Below are 14,135 nucleotides of genomic sequence, written 5' to 3'. Positions count from 1 at the left end.
ACCATCGGCAATGAGAGGTTCCGCTGTCCAGAGACCCTGTTCCAGCCCTCCTTCATCGGTCTGTCTGTCTGTCTGCTGTCTGTGTGTCTGTCTGTCTGCTGTCTCTCTGTCTGTCTGTCTCACCTCCTCGTCCCTCTTTCTTTAGGTATGGAGTCAGCAGGTATTCATGAGACGACCTACAACAGCATCATGAAGTGTGACATCGACATCCGTAAAGACCTGTACGCCAACAACGTGCTCTCCGGTGGGACCACCATGTACCCGGGTATTGCAGACCGCATGCAGAAGGAGATCACGGCTCTGGCCCCCAGCACCATGAAGATCAAGGTGAGAGACAGAAATACCTGTCTGAGGTACAGGGGGGGGTCCACAGAGTCTAAACCTGTTTGTTGTCCTGCAGATCATTGCCCCCCCAGAGAGGAAGTACTCGGTCTGGATCGGCGGCTCCATCCTGGCCTCCCTGTCCACCTTCCAGCAGATGTGGATCAGCAAGCAGGAGTACGACGAGGCCGGACCCTCCATCGTCCACCGCAAGTGCTTCTAGAGGGACCTGGTCTACAGAGACCTGGTCTGGGTGTCCATCTTCTTCCAGCGCCCCCCCCCCCCCCCCCCCCGCCACACACACCCCCATCTTATTTTAACCCTTACTGATGACGAGCTAACCAGATCCCAGATCAGATCCAAACATCCAACACGAGGCAAACGTTCTTTTTTTATTCTGACGGCTCGTTAAAAGGAAGTGATGCCATCGTTTCAGAACCTCCAACCCCCCCAAACACCCTCCTGTGCTCACCTTAAAACTGTGAATGTGCCGCTTGTGCTTAATCTTTAACCCCCACCTCCCCCTCGCTCCACATGTGGCCCCGCCCCCGTATCGTGGCCCCGCCCCCTATCCCCGTCCTCCATGTTTGTTTGTTGTCAAAGAAGAGTGTTTTTATTTTTGATGAATAAAGCCTGAATGTGTCCCGCTGGTGTTATCTTCCATCGTTATCCAGCACATTCACAGTGTAGTGATGATGTCACACAGTGTAATGATGATGTCACAGCTGTAGGTCAACAGGAGGCGTGGCTCCTGAACATGGTGCTGTCTGTAAAGAAGTTAAGTGTGTGATGTGAGGTCAACAACATGGAAGTGACAGACGACTGCCCCAGGAAGACAATAAAGAGCTCTCATACAAGATAAACTGTGTTACTGTTTATTTCAACACTTCAATGTTGTTCACTTTCATCACTTCAGATCAAAACAGTTCTTCTGACACTTCAACTACAGTGAAGACTTAAATGACGACTGCTTCATCGCTTCAACCGTCACTTCAACTGCTTTAATCACGAAACTTCATCCGTCACTTCAACTGCTTTAATCACTAAACTTCAACCGTCACTTCAACTGCTTTAATCACTAAACTTCATCTGTCACTTCAACTGCTTTAATCACTAAACTTCAACCGTCACTTCAACTGCTTTAATCACGAAACTTCATCCGTCACTTCAACTGCTTTAATCACTAAACTTCAACCGTCACTTCAACTGCTTTAATCACTAAACTTCATCCGTCACTTCAACTGCTTTAATCACTAAACTTCAACCATCACTTCAACTGCTTTAATCACGAAACTTCATCCGTCACTTCAACTGCTTTAATCACGAAACTTCATCTGTCACTTCAACTGCTTTAATCACGAAACTTCATCCGTCACTTCAACTGCTTTAATCACTAAACTTCATCTGTCACTTCAACTGCTTTAATCACTAAACTTCATCTGTCACTTCAACTGCTTTAATCACTAAACTTCATCCGTCACTTCAACTGCTTTAATCACTAAACTTCAACCATCACTTCAACTGCTTTAATCACTAAACTTCATCCGTCACTTCAACTGCTTCAATCACTAAACTTCATCCGTCAATTCAACTGCTTTAATCGCTAAACTTCATCCGTCACTTCAACTGCTTTCATCAAACAGGAAGTCAGAGTCATAAGAGACAAATATAAAAATACAAAATCACCAGATTTCTACTTCAAAACTTCATATTTATATAAATTGCATTTAGACTGAAAACTCTGTCAGAGTAACAGGAAGTGTTTTATTACCAAAAAACAGTCAGTTTAAAAACAGCAAACAAACAAACACACACAGTATTGAAGTGGAGCTACTTTTCTTGCCTCTAGGGGGCGATGGTCCTGAACCGTCTTCATAAAACCGATTTATTTAGAGTCCAAAAATCACATTTAGTTCAACGTGTTTTAAAATGTGTAAGAAATACTGGAGGGGCGTGTCCCCATCGGTCTTTGATTGACAGCAGATGGAGGGGCGTGTCCAAGTCAGTGTTTGATTGACAGGTCTGTGTCCTCAAAACTATTCTCACTCGTCTCGTTACAGCAGAGCAAATATTTTATAGAAAACATTTCACAAAAAACTGAACAATGAATGTTTTAAAACACTTCATTCACTCACTCACTCTGGCGCATTTACAGCATTGTTTTTATTAATGTACACTGTCCCTTATCAAATAAACCAATAAATAAAAAAATACCAGACTGTCCTCTGTGTTGTGACCGTCAAGTTGGTTTTTCTTCATTAAAACAGCAAAAATAGATTCTTATCTTTTACAGCAGCTGGTTTTAAAAGCAAACATTTTATAGAACAAATTATATAATAAGTGAACACTTTGACTTTGTAAAAACACTTCCTTCAAAAAGTTAAAACCATGACAGACACACACACACACACACACACACACACACACACACACACAGTGTTCACAGTTTCATCTCGTCTGTCACCTGAGGTCCAGCAGTTTGATCTTTGAGTCCCTCAGAACCACATGTTTACACACCTGAGAAGGAGAGAGAGAGAGTCACATCCTGTTACATCTTTAGAGGAACAGTACAACATTTTAATTAAGCGTGGGGCGTTCAGGGACTAAAATGAGTGTGGGACGTTTAGAGGAACAGTGGTCACAGACGGAGGGCTGTGATTGGTCAGGGTCTCTGGTCCAATCACAGACGAGGGTCCTCACACTGAACAGAGGAGGCTCCTTGGAGTGAGGATGGAAACCTTTCAGTCTGCAGACAGAAACCTCCGACATCCCGGGACCCGTTAACCTGAACACACCGGCACTGAGACAGAAGGGGGAGGGGTGAGGAAGTCCTTCTAATACACCTTAATCAGTTATATGTCTGTGTGTGTGTGTGTGTGTGTGTGTGTGTGTGGACCTACTCGTTGTGTTTAGGAGCACACACGATGGCGACTGCCTCCGGCAGCATCAGCTGATAAGAACAGTGAGTGTGAAGGTCGACGCTGGAGAGGAAGGCCGTCTGAGTGGGATGAGTCTGTCGGGTCAAACGTCAAAGTCACTGAACTACACACAGTTAAAACAACACAAACAGCCGAAACAGTGACGTCGTGGGGACACGGACCCGAATGTCCTCCGACGTCGTGGGGACACGGACCCGACTGTCCTCCGACGTCGTGGGGACACGGACCCGACTGTCCTCCGACGTCGTGGGGACACGGACCCGACTGTCCTCGGACGTCGTGGGGACACGGACCCGACTGTCCTCGGATGTCGTGGGGACACGGACCCGACTGTCCTCCGACGTCGTGGGGACACGGACCCGACTGTCCTCCGACATCGTGGGGACACGGACCCGACTGTCCTCCGACGTCGTGGGGACACGGACCTGACAAACCACTATTACAGCACAGAGCTGCAGAGTGAGACCTCTGTCTGTGTGTTCCTATCTTTGTCCCTTTTCTCTCATCTGTTGCTCGACCACAGGCACTGTTGCCATGGTGATTTTTGATTATGCAAATTAAGCGGTTGAAAAACGAATGAACTGAGGTCATTTTTCTCCCGTGTGTGATTACTGGTTAATACCACACTTTGGGGACCGACAGCTGACCGCCCACACACAGGAGGAGCAGCTGTTTATTCAGATATGTGTCTCTGATTTATACCACTGTGAGGACACAAACTGTGGAATCCTACAGGTTTAACTGTTTACAAGTCTCTGATTTAAATCACTGGTTCACAAAACAACATTCTGTGGTGGAATAATCAGCCTTATTTGAGTAAACTGACCTTTAATGGTTAAAATAATATTACAGCCATATAAATCTATGAAATGTCCCCAGAAGGACGGCAAGACGAGCTGTTGTCAGTTTGTTCAACCTTCACGTTGTTCTGAGCAGGTTCAGGACTTCACAAGTCCATCCAGAAGAAGACTGTGTGATATCGTTGAAAGCTCCAGAACACGTGGTCATTGAGTGGAGACTGTTTTGTCAGCTGCTGTTTCTGAAAGTCAGGGTTGAACTGTAGAGCTGAAGGTAGTGTGTTTCTGTGTGTATTTAACGTTGAGCGTGTACGACGTGTTTTTAACGTGTTTAGAGTGTGCTTGACGTGGGCTTAGTGTGTGCTCATAGTGTAATTAACGTGTAATTAACGTGTAATTAACGTGTAATTAACGTGTAATTAACGTGTAATTAACATGTAATAAACATGTAATAAACGTGTGAATGACGTGTGCTTAACATGTTTTTAACATGTGATACATGTGTGATTGACGTGTGCTTGATGTGTGCTTAACGTGTGCTTGACATGTGATTGATGTGTGCTTAACGTGTGTTTAACCTGTTACCAAACCTGTCAAATTCGCCTAAAACGTCTATCCAAGGCAGACTCAAAGTAAATTGAAAGCTGTTCTTCAACCATTTGGAGTACATGCATGGCTTTGGTCTCTTTTGAAAGCTAACACTCTGAAGTTTCTTCCACACTAGTCAGAATCACTGTAAGTGCTGCTGACATTGAGTAATAGAAGTTTGAACACACTGAAGGAGAAGGTTTTTATTGCCACCTGAGTATATTTATTTGCAAGCTGATGCCTGCAGATAACAATAGCACATAAACTGAATATTTTAGACAGGTATTACTAGAGTATGTCTCTGCCCTTTTCAAAAAGAGGACATGTGGGGACCCTTGGTATCACACCCAGCCTATGTTAAAATGTGTATTCATAACTCAAACTATGCTTATTTATGACTAAATGCAGTCACCTATAAGATATTTCACCATTATTAAATTCCACTGACAATCTCACATACGACACCTTGCCCTTATTCTCAGACACAAGGACCTGACTCGCGGTGTCAAAATTGACTTCTAGATTCTTCCTCTACATACACCCACTGAACCTGCATATCCTTCTTTTCGTAATTTCATTGGCTATACGAAGCGTGAGTCATCAGAACGATCGGTTGCAATTGGCTCGAGCTTCACACGAAAGAAGAGAGGCGGGCACTAGCCTTCAACTGGGACTCTCGTTGGCTATTCTAGGCTCTGAAGAGCACATGGAAGCTCCTAAGAGGTCAAATGAGGTCAAATGAGGTTTCAATCGAAGCGTCATAATGCAGCCGCCATTTTGAGATACAGACAGCGCCGTGTTTACATGGAAAGTGAAGGTATGTTGAGAAAATAGATCGCTAGTTAGCATATCTGCCGGCTAATTTGAAATGATGCAACAGCAGTTCGTGGGTGTTTATAGACGTAATAATGTGTTTTGGACTAAATCTTTTACTGGATTGGATCGTCTGGACCTTTGCCAAATGTAACAAGAGCGTTTTTGTTGGAATATAATCGATGGTTGGATTTCTATCAAGCTTCAAAGGTGAGGTGCCTCGATTTTGCAACTGCTTGTTTGTGGGTTGGTGGTCTGACAGAGGCATTGGTTGAACCTGCTGTTGTGATTGTATCTTGAAATGGTTTGCATGAATCGAATCTCACGAATCGTAGCTTTCTAACGAGATATCGCTGCAGTGCCTACCTATAAATAGCCGTTGTATACACAACACAAATGTACAGTAAACACTCCGATAGCCCGCGGACGGGCCGTCGGAGTGGTAACAGGTTGACGTGTGCTTATAGTGTGATTAACGTGTGATTGACATGTATTTAACGTGTGTTTACCGTTGTGTTTACCGTGTCTTTAGTGTGTCTTTAACGTGCGTTCAACGTGTGTTCAGCGTGTGTTCAACGTGGAGACGTACATGTATCCAGCCGAGGGTCAGCAGGCTCTGTTGGTCCTGGAAACTGAAGAGTTCCTCCACGTTCTCCATGTCGCAGAAATCCGGACCAGCCGACTGTTTGGGGATCACGACGTGAGTCAGCATGAACTCGTTGTGCGTCTGAGGGAGAGACGGTCAGGATGTTGGTGAGCAGCTCAGGTGAGATCGATCACCTGTAGAAAGTAAACCTCACCAGTCGTCCACAGAGGACTCCACAGGTTTCTATCCCTCTGGCTGTGTTGGAGTCGGCCAGCAGGAGGAACTGATACGTCAGATCTCTGGGAATCACCACCCGCCTCAAACCCTCCACCTTCTGAGCTGCACACACGAAACAAACACACACAAACCTTCATGTACGCACCAGGAGACAACCTCTGGTTCGTCATGTGTTAAAGCTGCATTCTCTCTAATGTCCACCAGGGGGCGACTCCTCTGGTTGTATAGAAGTCTATGAGAAAATGACTCTACTTCTCTCTTGATTTATTACCTCAGTAAACATTGTAAACATGAGTTTATGGTCTCAATCTCTAGTTTCAAGTCTTCTTCAATACAGCATGATGTTCATTTAGTAAATGACGGTCCATTTAGAGTCACACAGACCATAAAGCAGGGGATGCTTTAGGGGCGGGGCTACACAGTGATTGACAGGTCTCTACCAGAGACGTATACGGCGTCTCTACGTCACTCCTCCTCAGTCCTGATGTGGTCACTTCCTGTTCACTGGTTGTATGAACAGAAGTGTTCTGTGTGTGTACTCACTGTGTACTCCGGCCAGCGTGGCAGCTGGTTGGCTGATGGGCACTGGCGGTCTGTTCCTGTTAAGATCCGCCCCCTGGGATCGTACGCAGGCTCTGATTGGCTGCCGAGACAGACAGGAGCCGTCCGTCACCTCGGGCACTTTGATCTCCACCTAGAGGACGAACACGTCACTGCAGAAATACTACTTGTACTACTGATACACGGTGTTGGTACTACTGATACACAGTTAGTATTACAGTGTTGCCTGATCTATCACCTTAGGCTCCTCCTCTCCTCTCCGATTGGCCAGCTCCTGACGCCTCAGCTGGTCCTCGAAGTAGCGAAACTGCTCCGATTCGATCTGCATGCGTCGCAGAGCAGCGACACGCTGCCGCTCCTCCTCCAATAAGAGGCCACGCCTCCTGTCCTCGCCCAATAGGGAGAGACGCTGCAGCTGATGACCACACACATCCACCGCCACCGCTGCTGCCTGGCTCTGAGACAGGAAGTCCCTTTTATTCATCATTTAATCTGATTTAATCTGATCAAACACACGATGCGATCTGATTGGTCGAGACACACACACCTGGGCTCTGAGGTACTCGGTGTGTTCCCTGCTGTATTTCTCCTGAAGACGTTTCTTCAACTCGTCTTTACGGGGAAACGCAACTTCCTGAAGTTTCTATAGAGACAAAGACAGAACATAAATACTACTAATGATGCTAATGTTAGCATTGGTAATGCTACTAGACAGGAAGTAACTGTACCTGCACACAACCACACACACTGAAAACCAAAAGGTCTGGGACTAGATGTAGAGGTCTGGGACTAGATGTAGAGGTCTGGGACTAGATGTAGAGGTCTGGGACTAGTTGTAGAGGTCTGGGACTAGATGTAGAGGTCTGGGACTAGATGTAGAGGTCTGGGGACTAGTTGTAGAGGTCTGGGACTAGATGTAGAGGTCTGGGACTAGATGTAGAGGTCTGGGACTAGTTGTAGAGGTCTGGGACTAGATGTAGAGGTCTGGGGACTAGTTGTAGAGGTCTGGGACTAGATGTAGAGGTCTGGGACTAGATGTAGAGGTCTGGGACTAGATGTAGAGGTCTGGGGACTAGATGTAGAGGTCTGGGACTAGATGTAGAGGTCTGGGACTAGTTGTAGAGGTCTGGGACTAGATGTAGAGGTCTGGGACTAGATGTAGAGGTCTGGGACTAGTTGTAGAGGTCTGGGACTAGTTGTAGAGGTCTGGTGACTAGATGTAGAGGTCTGGGACTAGATGTAGAGGTCTGGAACTAGTTGTAGAGGTCTGGGACTAGTTGTAGAGGTCTGGGACTAGATGTAGAGGTCTGGGACTAGATGTAGAGGTCTGGAACTAGTTGTAGAGGTCTGGGACTAGTTGTAGAGGTCTGGGGACTAGATGTAGAGGTCTGGGACTAGATGTAGAGGTCTGGAACTAGTTGTAGAGGTCTGGGACTAGTTGTAGAGGTCTGGGACTAGATGTAGAGGTCTGGGACTAGTTGTAGAGGTCTGGGACTAGATGTAGAGGTCTGGGACTAGTTGTAGAGGTCTGGGACTAGATGTAGAGGTCTGGGACTAGTTGTAGAGGTCTGGGACTAGTTGTAGAGGTCTGGGACTAGATGTAGAGGTCTGGGACTAGTTGTAGAGGTCTGGGACTAGTTGTAGAGGTCTGGGACTAGATGTAGAGGTCTGGGACTAGATGTAGAGGTCTGGGACTAGATGTAGAGGTCTGGGACTAGTTGTAGAGGTCTGGGACTAGATGTAGAGGTCTGGGACTAGATGTAGAGGTCTGGGACTAGTTGTAGAGGTCTGGGACTAGATGTAGAGGTCTGGGACTAGTAGTAATACTTAAACGTGTACTTTGTGTATCTAGCACTAACACATCTCCTTATGACTGATAATCAGTGTGAATATTGACCTTCATGATGAGCTGCTTCTCTGGAAGGCTGCAGCTCTGATAGTCTCTGTGAGCGGGCAGCTTCTCTACAAACAGACTGAACACATGTCCTTCAATAAATATATGAAACAAGAATAAATAAATAAATACAAATAAAATAAATAAACAAGTAAAACTAAAATGAATAAATGAATGAAACACTGAAGCCGTGGTCGTGCTGTCTCACGTGATGAACTTGGTGTAGAGGACGTAGGCGTTCTCCAGACTTCCCTCCTGAAGGTAAACCTCCGCCATGCGCTCCATCTCCACTCCAGAGCGGAGGTATCTTCTGGGAGCGACGTCCTCGTTGAGCTCCACGCTGCTTCCCATCTTCCCGAGCGCTCGCACGCGCTCCGCCGCCGACAGCGACACGTCGGTGTAGTCCGGCTCCGCCGCCAGCTTCTTCTGAAGGAACACACGGAGAGCCAATCAGATTCATTCATTATCTTCAAGGAGGAATTGTGTCTTATTGTTAAGTGAATAACAATAAACAATAAGAGAAAATAACAATAAAGTCAGGTTATCTGTTATTAACATGAAAGATATATTGTACATATTATAAAAGGTTCTTTAAGCTGGCGCCCCCTAGAGGCTGTACATTAAACCAGTTAAAGACAGTTTCATGTTTAGTCCTCTGAAGAAGAAGAGTAATAAATAATGTGTCCAACATCTGACAGCTGAGGCAGGAAGCTGAGATTTACCGTCCCTGCTGGGAGCCTGAATGCAGCACTTGTTACGCAGCTCATTAACATGAGAAGAAGAAGAACGCTCCTCTGTTCACTGAGTCCTCTATTCATGAGAGGAAGTACTTCCAGGACATACAGAGTACTACATCTAATATATATATATACATACAGAGTACTACATCACAAAATATATATGCTTACAGAGTACTACATCAAAAAAAGGACAAGTACTTATGAAAGGAGGAAACAAGGGAGGAGAGCTGGAGGACGTAAAGATGGAACAGAGTAGTAGTCGTAGAAACAATAGTAGTAGTTCACACACACGCTACACTCACCAGCGTATTTAAACTGAAGCCTTGTTCCATGGTGTGTGTGTGTGTGCGTGTGTGTGTGTGTGTGTGTGTGTGTGTGTGTGAGTGTGTGTGTCACAGGCTCCGATTGGCCCATGGCCGGCTCGTCCATCTGCCAACTCCCATGATGCTTCACTGCATGGGGAGACAAACAAACAAGACGTCAACGAGCAGTTTGAGCCTTGAAAACACAGATTTGGGTGAAATGTTCCTTCAAGAACTTCCTGTGAGGAACAGCGAGCATGTGGCTAAAGCTAACAGTCAAGACAACCAATAACCATCCAGTGAGTCATCCACTTTAAAACAAGAGAAGAAGAAGAAGAAGAAGAAGAAGAAGCCAAAGAGGAGCCAACAAAACAGATCTGATTCATCAACGTCTGGAGGATGTCACCACAGCAACCGGTGCATTGAGAGAGAGAGAGAGAGAGAGAGAAACACAGAGAGAGAGAGAGAGAAAGAAAGAGAGACACACAGAGAGAGAGAGAGAGAGAGAGAAACACAGAGAGAGAGAGAGAGAAACACACACACACACACTTTATATATATATATACTGTATATATAAAATGAATAATCAATCTAGATGTTATATAAATATTATTGTATATTAATGTTATTGTGTATTAATATTATTGTTTATTAATATTATTGTATGTTTAATTTTTGTGATGCTTTGGCAATACTGTTTCTAAATGTTCATGCCAATAAAGCAAATTGAATTGAATTGAGAAAGAGAGACAGAGAGAAAGAAAGAGAAAGACAGAGAGACACACAGAGAGAGAGAGAGAGAGAGAGAGAGAGAGAGAGAGAGAGAGAGAGAGAGAGAGATTTTCTGATTCACTCAAATAATTTAAATCTAAATTAAAACTTGAATTGAGCTACACATGAAGAGAAAGACCAGGTCCAGGTGTGTACAGGTGAGGACCAGGTCCAGGTGTGTACAGGTGAGGACCAGGTCCAGGTGTGTACAGGTGAGGACCAGGTCCAGGTGTGTACAGGTGAGGACCAGGTCCAGGTGTGTACAGGTGAGGACATTTAGACTCTCAGAGGATCTGAATCTATAAATAGAATCTGTTGTGACTGAACTGGTCCGACAGTAAAACTTGTCTCTCTTGTTTCTTTCTGTTCTTCTTCTGCAGTATCTGTTGACTCGTCCTCGGGGGGGAATGACTTCGGAGGAATGACTCCAGAATGTATCTTTATGAGCATGTTTGTGTTGCAGTATTAACACAATATATTTTAGTAAAGTACTCGTGAATGTTTAAATGTCGACTCATCAAACCTTTAAAATACGACGTTAGCGTAAAGTTGATGGTTGAATTGAACACGAATAATAATAGTCAATAGTTATTCATGTGTTCATGTGCTCAGTGTTCATGTGTTCAGTTCATGTGTTCAGTGTTCAGTGTTCATGTGTTCATGTGTTCAGGTGTTTAGGTGTTTAGGTGTTCATGTGCTCAGTGTTCATGTGTTCATGTGTTTATGTGTTCAGTGTTCAGTGTTCAGTGTTCATGTATTCAGGTGTTTAGGTGTTCATGTGTTCAGTGTTCATGTGTTCAGTGTTCAGTGTTCAGTGTTCATGTGTTCATGTGTTCAGTGTTCAGTGTTCATGTGTTCAGGTGTTCAGGTGTTTAGGTGTTCATGTGCTCAGTGTTCAGGTGTTCATGTGTTCAGTGTTAAGTGTTCAGTGTTCATGTGTTCAGGTGTTTAGGTGTTCATGTGTTCAGTGTTCATGTGTTCAGGTGTTTAGGTGTTCATGTGTTCAGTGTTCAGGTGTTCTGTGTTCATGTGTTCAGGTGTTCATGTGTTCAGGTGTTTAGGTGTTCATGTGTTCAGTGTTCAGTGTTCAGGTGTTCAGGTGTTCAGTGTTCATGTGTTCATGTGTTCAGTGTTCATGTGTTCAGTGTTTAGGTGTTCAGTGTTCAGTGTTTAGGTGTTTAGGTGTTCATGTGCTCAGTGTTCAGGTGTTCATGTGTTCAGTGTTCAGTGTTCATGTGTTCATGTGTTAAGTGTTCAGTGTTCATGTGTTCAGGTGTTTAGGTGTTCATGTGTTCAGTGTTCATGTGTTCAGGTGTTTAGGTGTTCATGTGTTCAGTGTTCAGGTGTTCTGTGTTCATGTGTTCAGGTATTATGTGTTCATGTGTTCAGGTGTTCATGTGTTCAGTGTTCAGGTGTTTAGGTGTTTAGGTGTTCATGTGTTCAGTGTTCAGTGTTCAGGTGTTCATGTGTTCAGTGTTCATGTGTTCATGTGTTCAGTGTTCATGTGTTCAGTGTTTAGGTGTTCAGTGTTTAGGTGTTCATGTGTTCAGTGTTCAGGTGTTCAGTATTCATGTGTTCATGTGTTCAGTGTTTAGGTGTTCAGTGTTCAGGTGTTCAGTGTTCAGTGTTCAGTGTTTAGGTGTTCAGTGTTCAGGTGTTCAGTGTTTAGGTGTTCATGTGTTCAGTGTTCAGTGTTCAGTGTTCAGTGTTTAGGTGTTCATGTGTTCAGTGTTCAGTGTTTAGGTGTTCATGTGTTCAGTGTTCAGTGTTCAGTGTTCAGGTGTTCAGTGTTTAGGTGTTCAGTGTTCAGGTGTTCAGTGTTCAGGGTTCATGTGTTCAGTAAAGCAGTAAATGGTATCAGTTATTTAAGTTTTAAGTCATTTTGCAACATATTCCACGATGAGGGTGAGGTTCCGTTCTGTCTTCTGTGACGGTGAGCACGAGGAAGTCCTGGAACATTTGGAACATTTGGTTTCACAGTGACGCACACCTGCTCCCGAAATGTTTTAACAATAACATGCTACTGTAAATGGGGCTTAAGGAATGTTTTCTTTTTTGTTATTGACCTTTTGTTCATATAGCAGTACTTTCAAAATAAAAGTGCTCAATACACTACTTTTGAATTCATTATTGAACTTTGCCATAACAATGTTTTCCTTCTATAATGACGTATGAAGGGATTTTATTTCATAATTTAAATTGTATCTAATTGGGGTGTTGTTTATATTACGTGTGATTAATACATATATTATATTATTATTATTATTAAGATGATGTTGAATCATTTTAAAGAAACAATTATTAATTAACTTTTATTCTGAAATAAGGTCCCATAGTCATCTCTTTATTATGGTAAAAGTGTGTGAGAATGGACTTCAAAATAAAAGCATTCTACCGTTTTATTGAGATGTAAATAACATCAAAGACATTATTGATTCAACACTTCATATTAATTTATTATTATTATTAATGATGTCATTCATCTTTTAAAGTAACAGACTAACATTATTTTATTAATTAAATTGATTTAAATTAAAGAGTAAATTAACTTAAAGTTCTCTTATTTAAATATATGAATAAATATTAAATCATAAAGAGTCATGTGATGACCGATCAATAAAAACAACGTTGAGCTTATTTATTTCATTGGTTTAGAATCATGACATCACTTCCTGGTTGCACCGGGACTCCTTTTAAAGAGTTATTTCGTCTTTTAGTCTTTTTTAAAGTTTATTTTGATCTCGTGAGAAAATAAATAAATAAATAAACATTTAAACTGTATTTGTATTTTTTATTTAGCGGTTTCTATGACAACTAAGAGGTTTAAAGGTCCAATAATTTACACCTTGAAACAAACAGATTGTAATAAAAAATATTATTAATATTAATCTTTTAACATTAAAGTCATGTGAACCTGAAAATCTGATTTTCTAAATAAAGGTCTGTTTAAGGGGTTTCCTGTTTCCAGAACATTTTGTTCACAATAAAATACCTAAAAACAATAATTAAAGATGTTATTTTACTTTATTAAAGGATGTACCATCAACATACCTTTCAAAATAAGACGTCAGGTTAAAGATGAATAATTGACCTGTGTTCTGTAATCAATAAACATACCTTTCAAAATAAGACGTCAGGTTAAAGATGAATAATTGACCTGTGTTCTGTAATCAATAAGCATACCTTTCAAAATAAGACGTCAGGTTAAAGATGAATTATTGATCTGTGTTCTGTAATCAATAATTCTATTCAGAAGAAGCTTCAGGAGGATTTTAGGGTTTTTAATATTCATCTGTCTGGTCACGTGATGCATTCTGGGAATTGATTGGTTGATTAAATATTGATCAGTTAAAATCAGCACGAGCTCACTCCGCTCAGACAGAAAGGAGAGAAGAAGGCAGAGAGAAGAAGACAGAAAGCTCCGGGTGGAAAGTCAATCAGTTTACCGGTTTGCTGTCGGTTTGATGTCCACGAGCTGTCACGTGAGAAGGAGACCCGGTCACACCTGCACCGGGACCCGGTCTCAGCACTAAAGGGTCCTGAATGAAGCTCTGGTGAAACGGCTGAAAGCTCCGGCAGCTGCTTC

General features: G+C 43.1%; 2 protein-coding genes across 2 annotated transcripts in view; one reads left to right on the top strand and one right to left on the bottom strand.

Moving 5' to 3' along the window:
• Positions 1 to 1,178, top strand: part of acta2 (actin alpha 2, smooth muscle) — an 8,410-nt gene extending 7,232 nt beyond the window's left edge. Inside the window, exons 7-9 of the mRNA XM_079182119.1 lie at positions 1 to 58; positions 146 to 327; positions 401 to 1,178. The exon at positions 1 to 58 is cut by the window's left edge and continues 134 nt beyond it. Of these exons, the coding sequence (XP_079038245.1) occupies positions 1 to 58; positions 146 to 327; positions 401 to 544 (384 nt within the window). The 3' untranslated portion in view covers positions 545 to 1,178. The remainder of the gene's footprint in view (positions 59 to 145; positions 328 to 400) is intronic.
• Positions 1,179 to 1,264: 86 nt separating this feature from the next.
• Positions 1,265 to 14,135, bottom strand: stambpl1 (STAM binding protein-like 1). Its single transcript, XM_079182573.1, has 12 exons — positions 13,996 to 14,135; positions 9,779 to 9,928; positions 8,945 to 9,162; positions 8,740 to 8,815; positions 7,390 to 7,485; positions 7,081 to 7,299; positions 6,825 to 6,975; positions 6,259 to 6,383; positions 6,048 to 6,185; positions 3,222 to 3,334; positions 3,022 to 3,121; positions 1,265 to 2,838 (listed from the first exon to the last, which is right to left on the bottom strand). Exons 2-12 carry the CDS (start codon positions 9,806 to 9,808, stop codon positions 2,782 to 2,784), a joined length of 1,323 nt encoding a protein of 440 aa, XP_079038699.1. The 5' UTR covers positions 9,809 to 9,928; positions 13,996 to 14,135; the 3' UTR covers positions 1,265 to 2,781.

The sequence above is a fragment of the Pholis gunnellus genome, assembly GCF_910591455.1.
Source record: "Pholis gunnellus genome assembly, chromosome: 21".
Classification (NCBI taxonomy): domain Eukaryota; kingdom Metazoa; phylum Chordata; class Actinopteri; order Perciformes; family Pholidae; genus Pholis; species Pholis gunnellus.
This window is presented reverse-complemented; position numbering and strand designations above follow the sequence as displayed.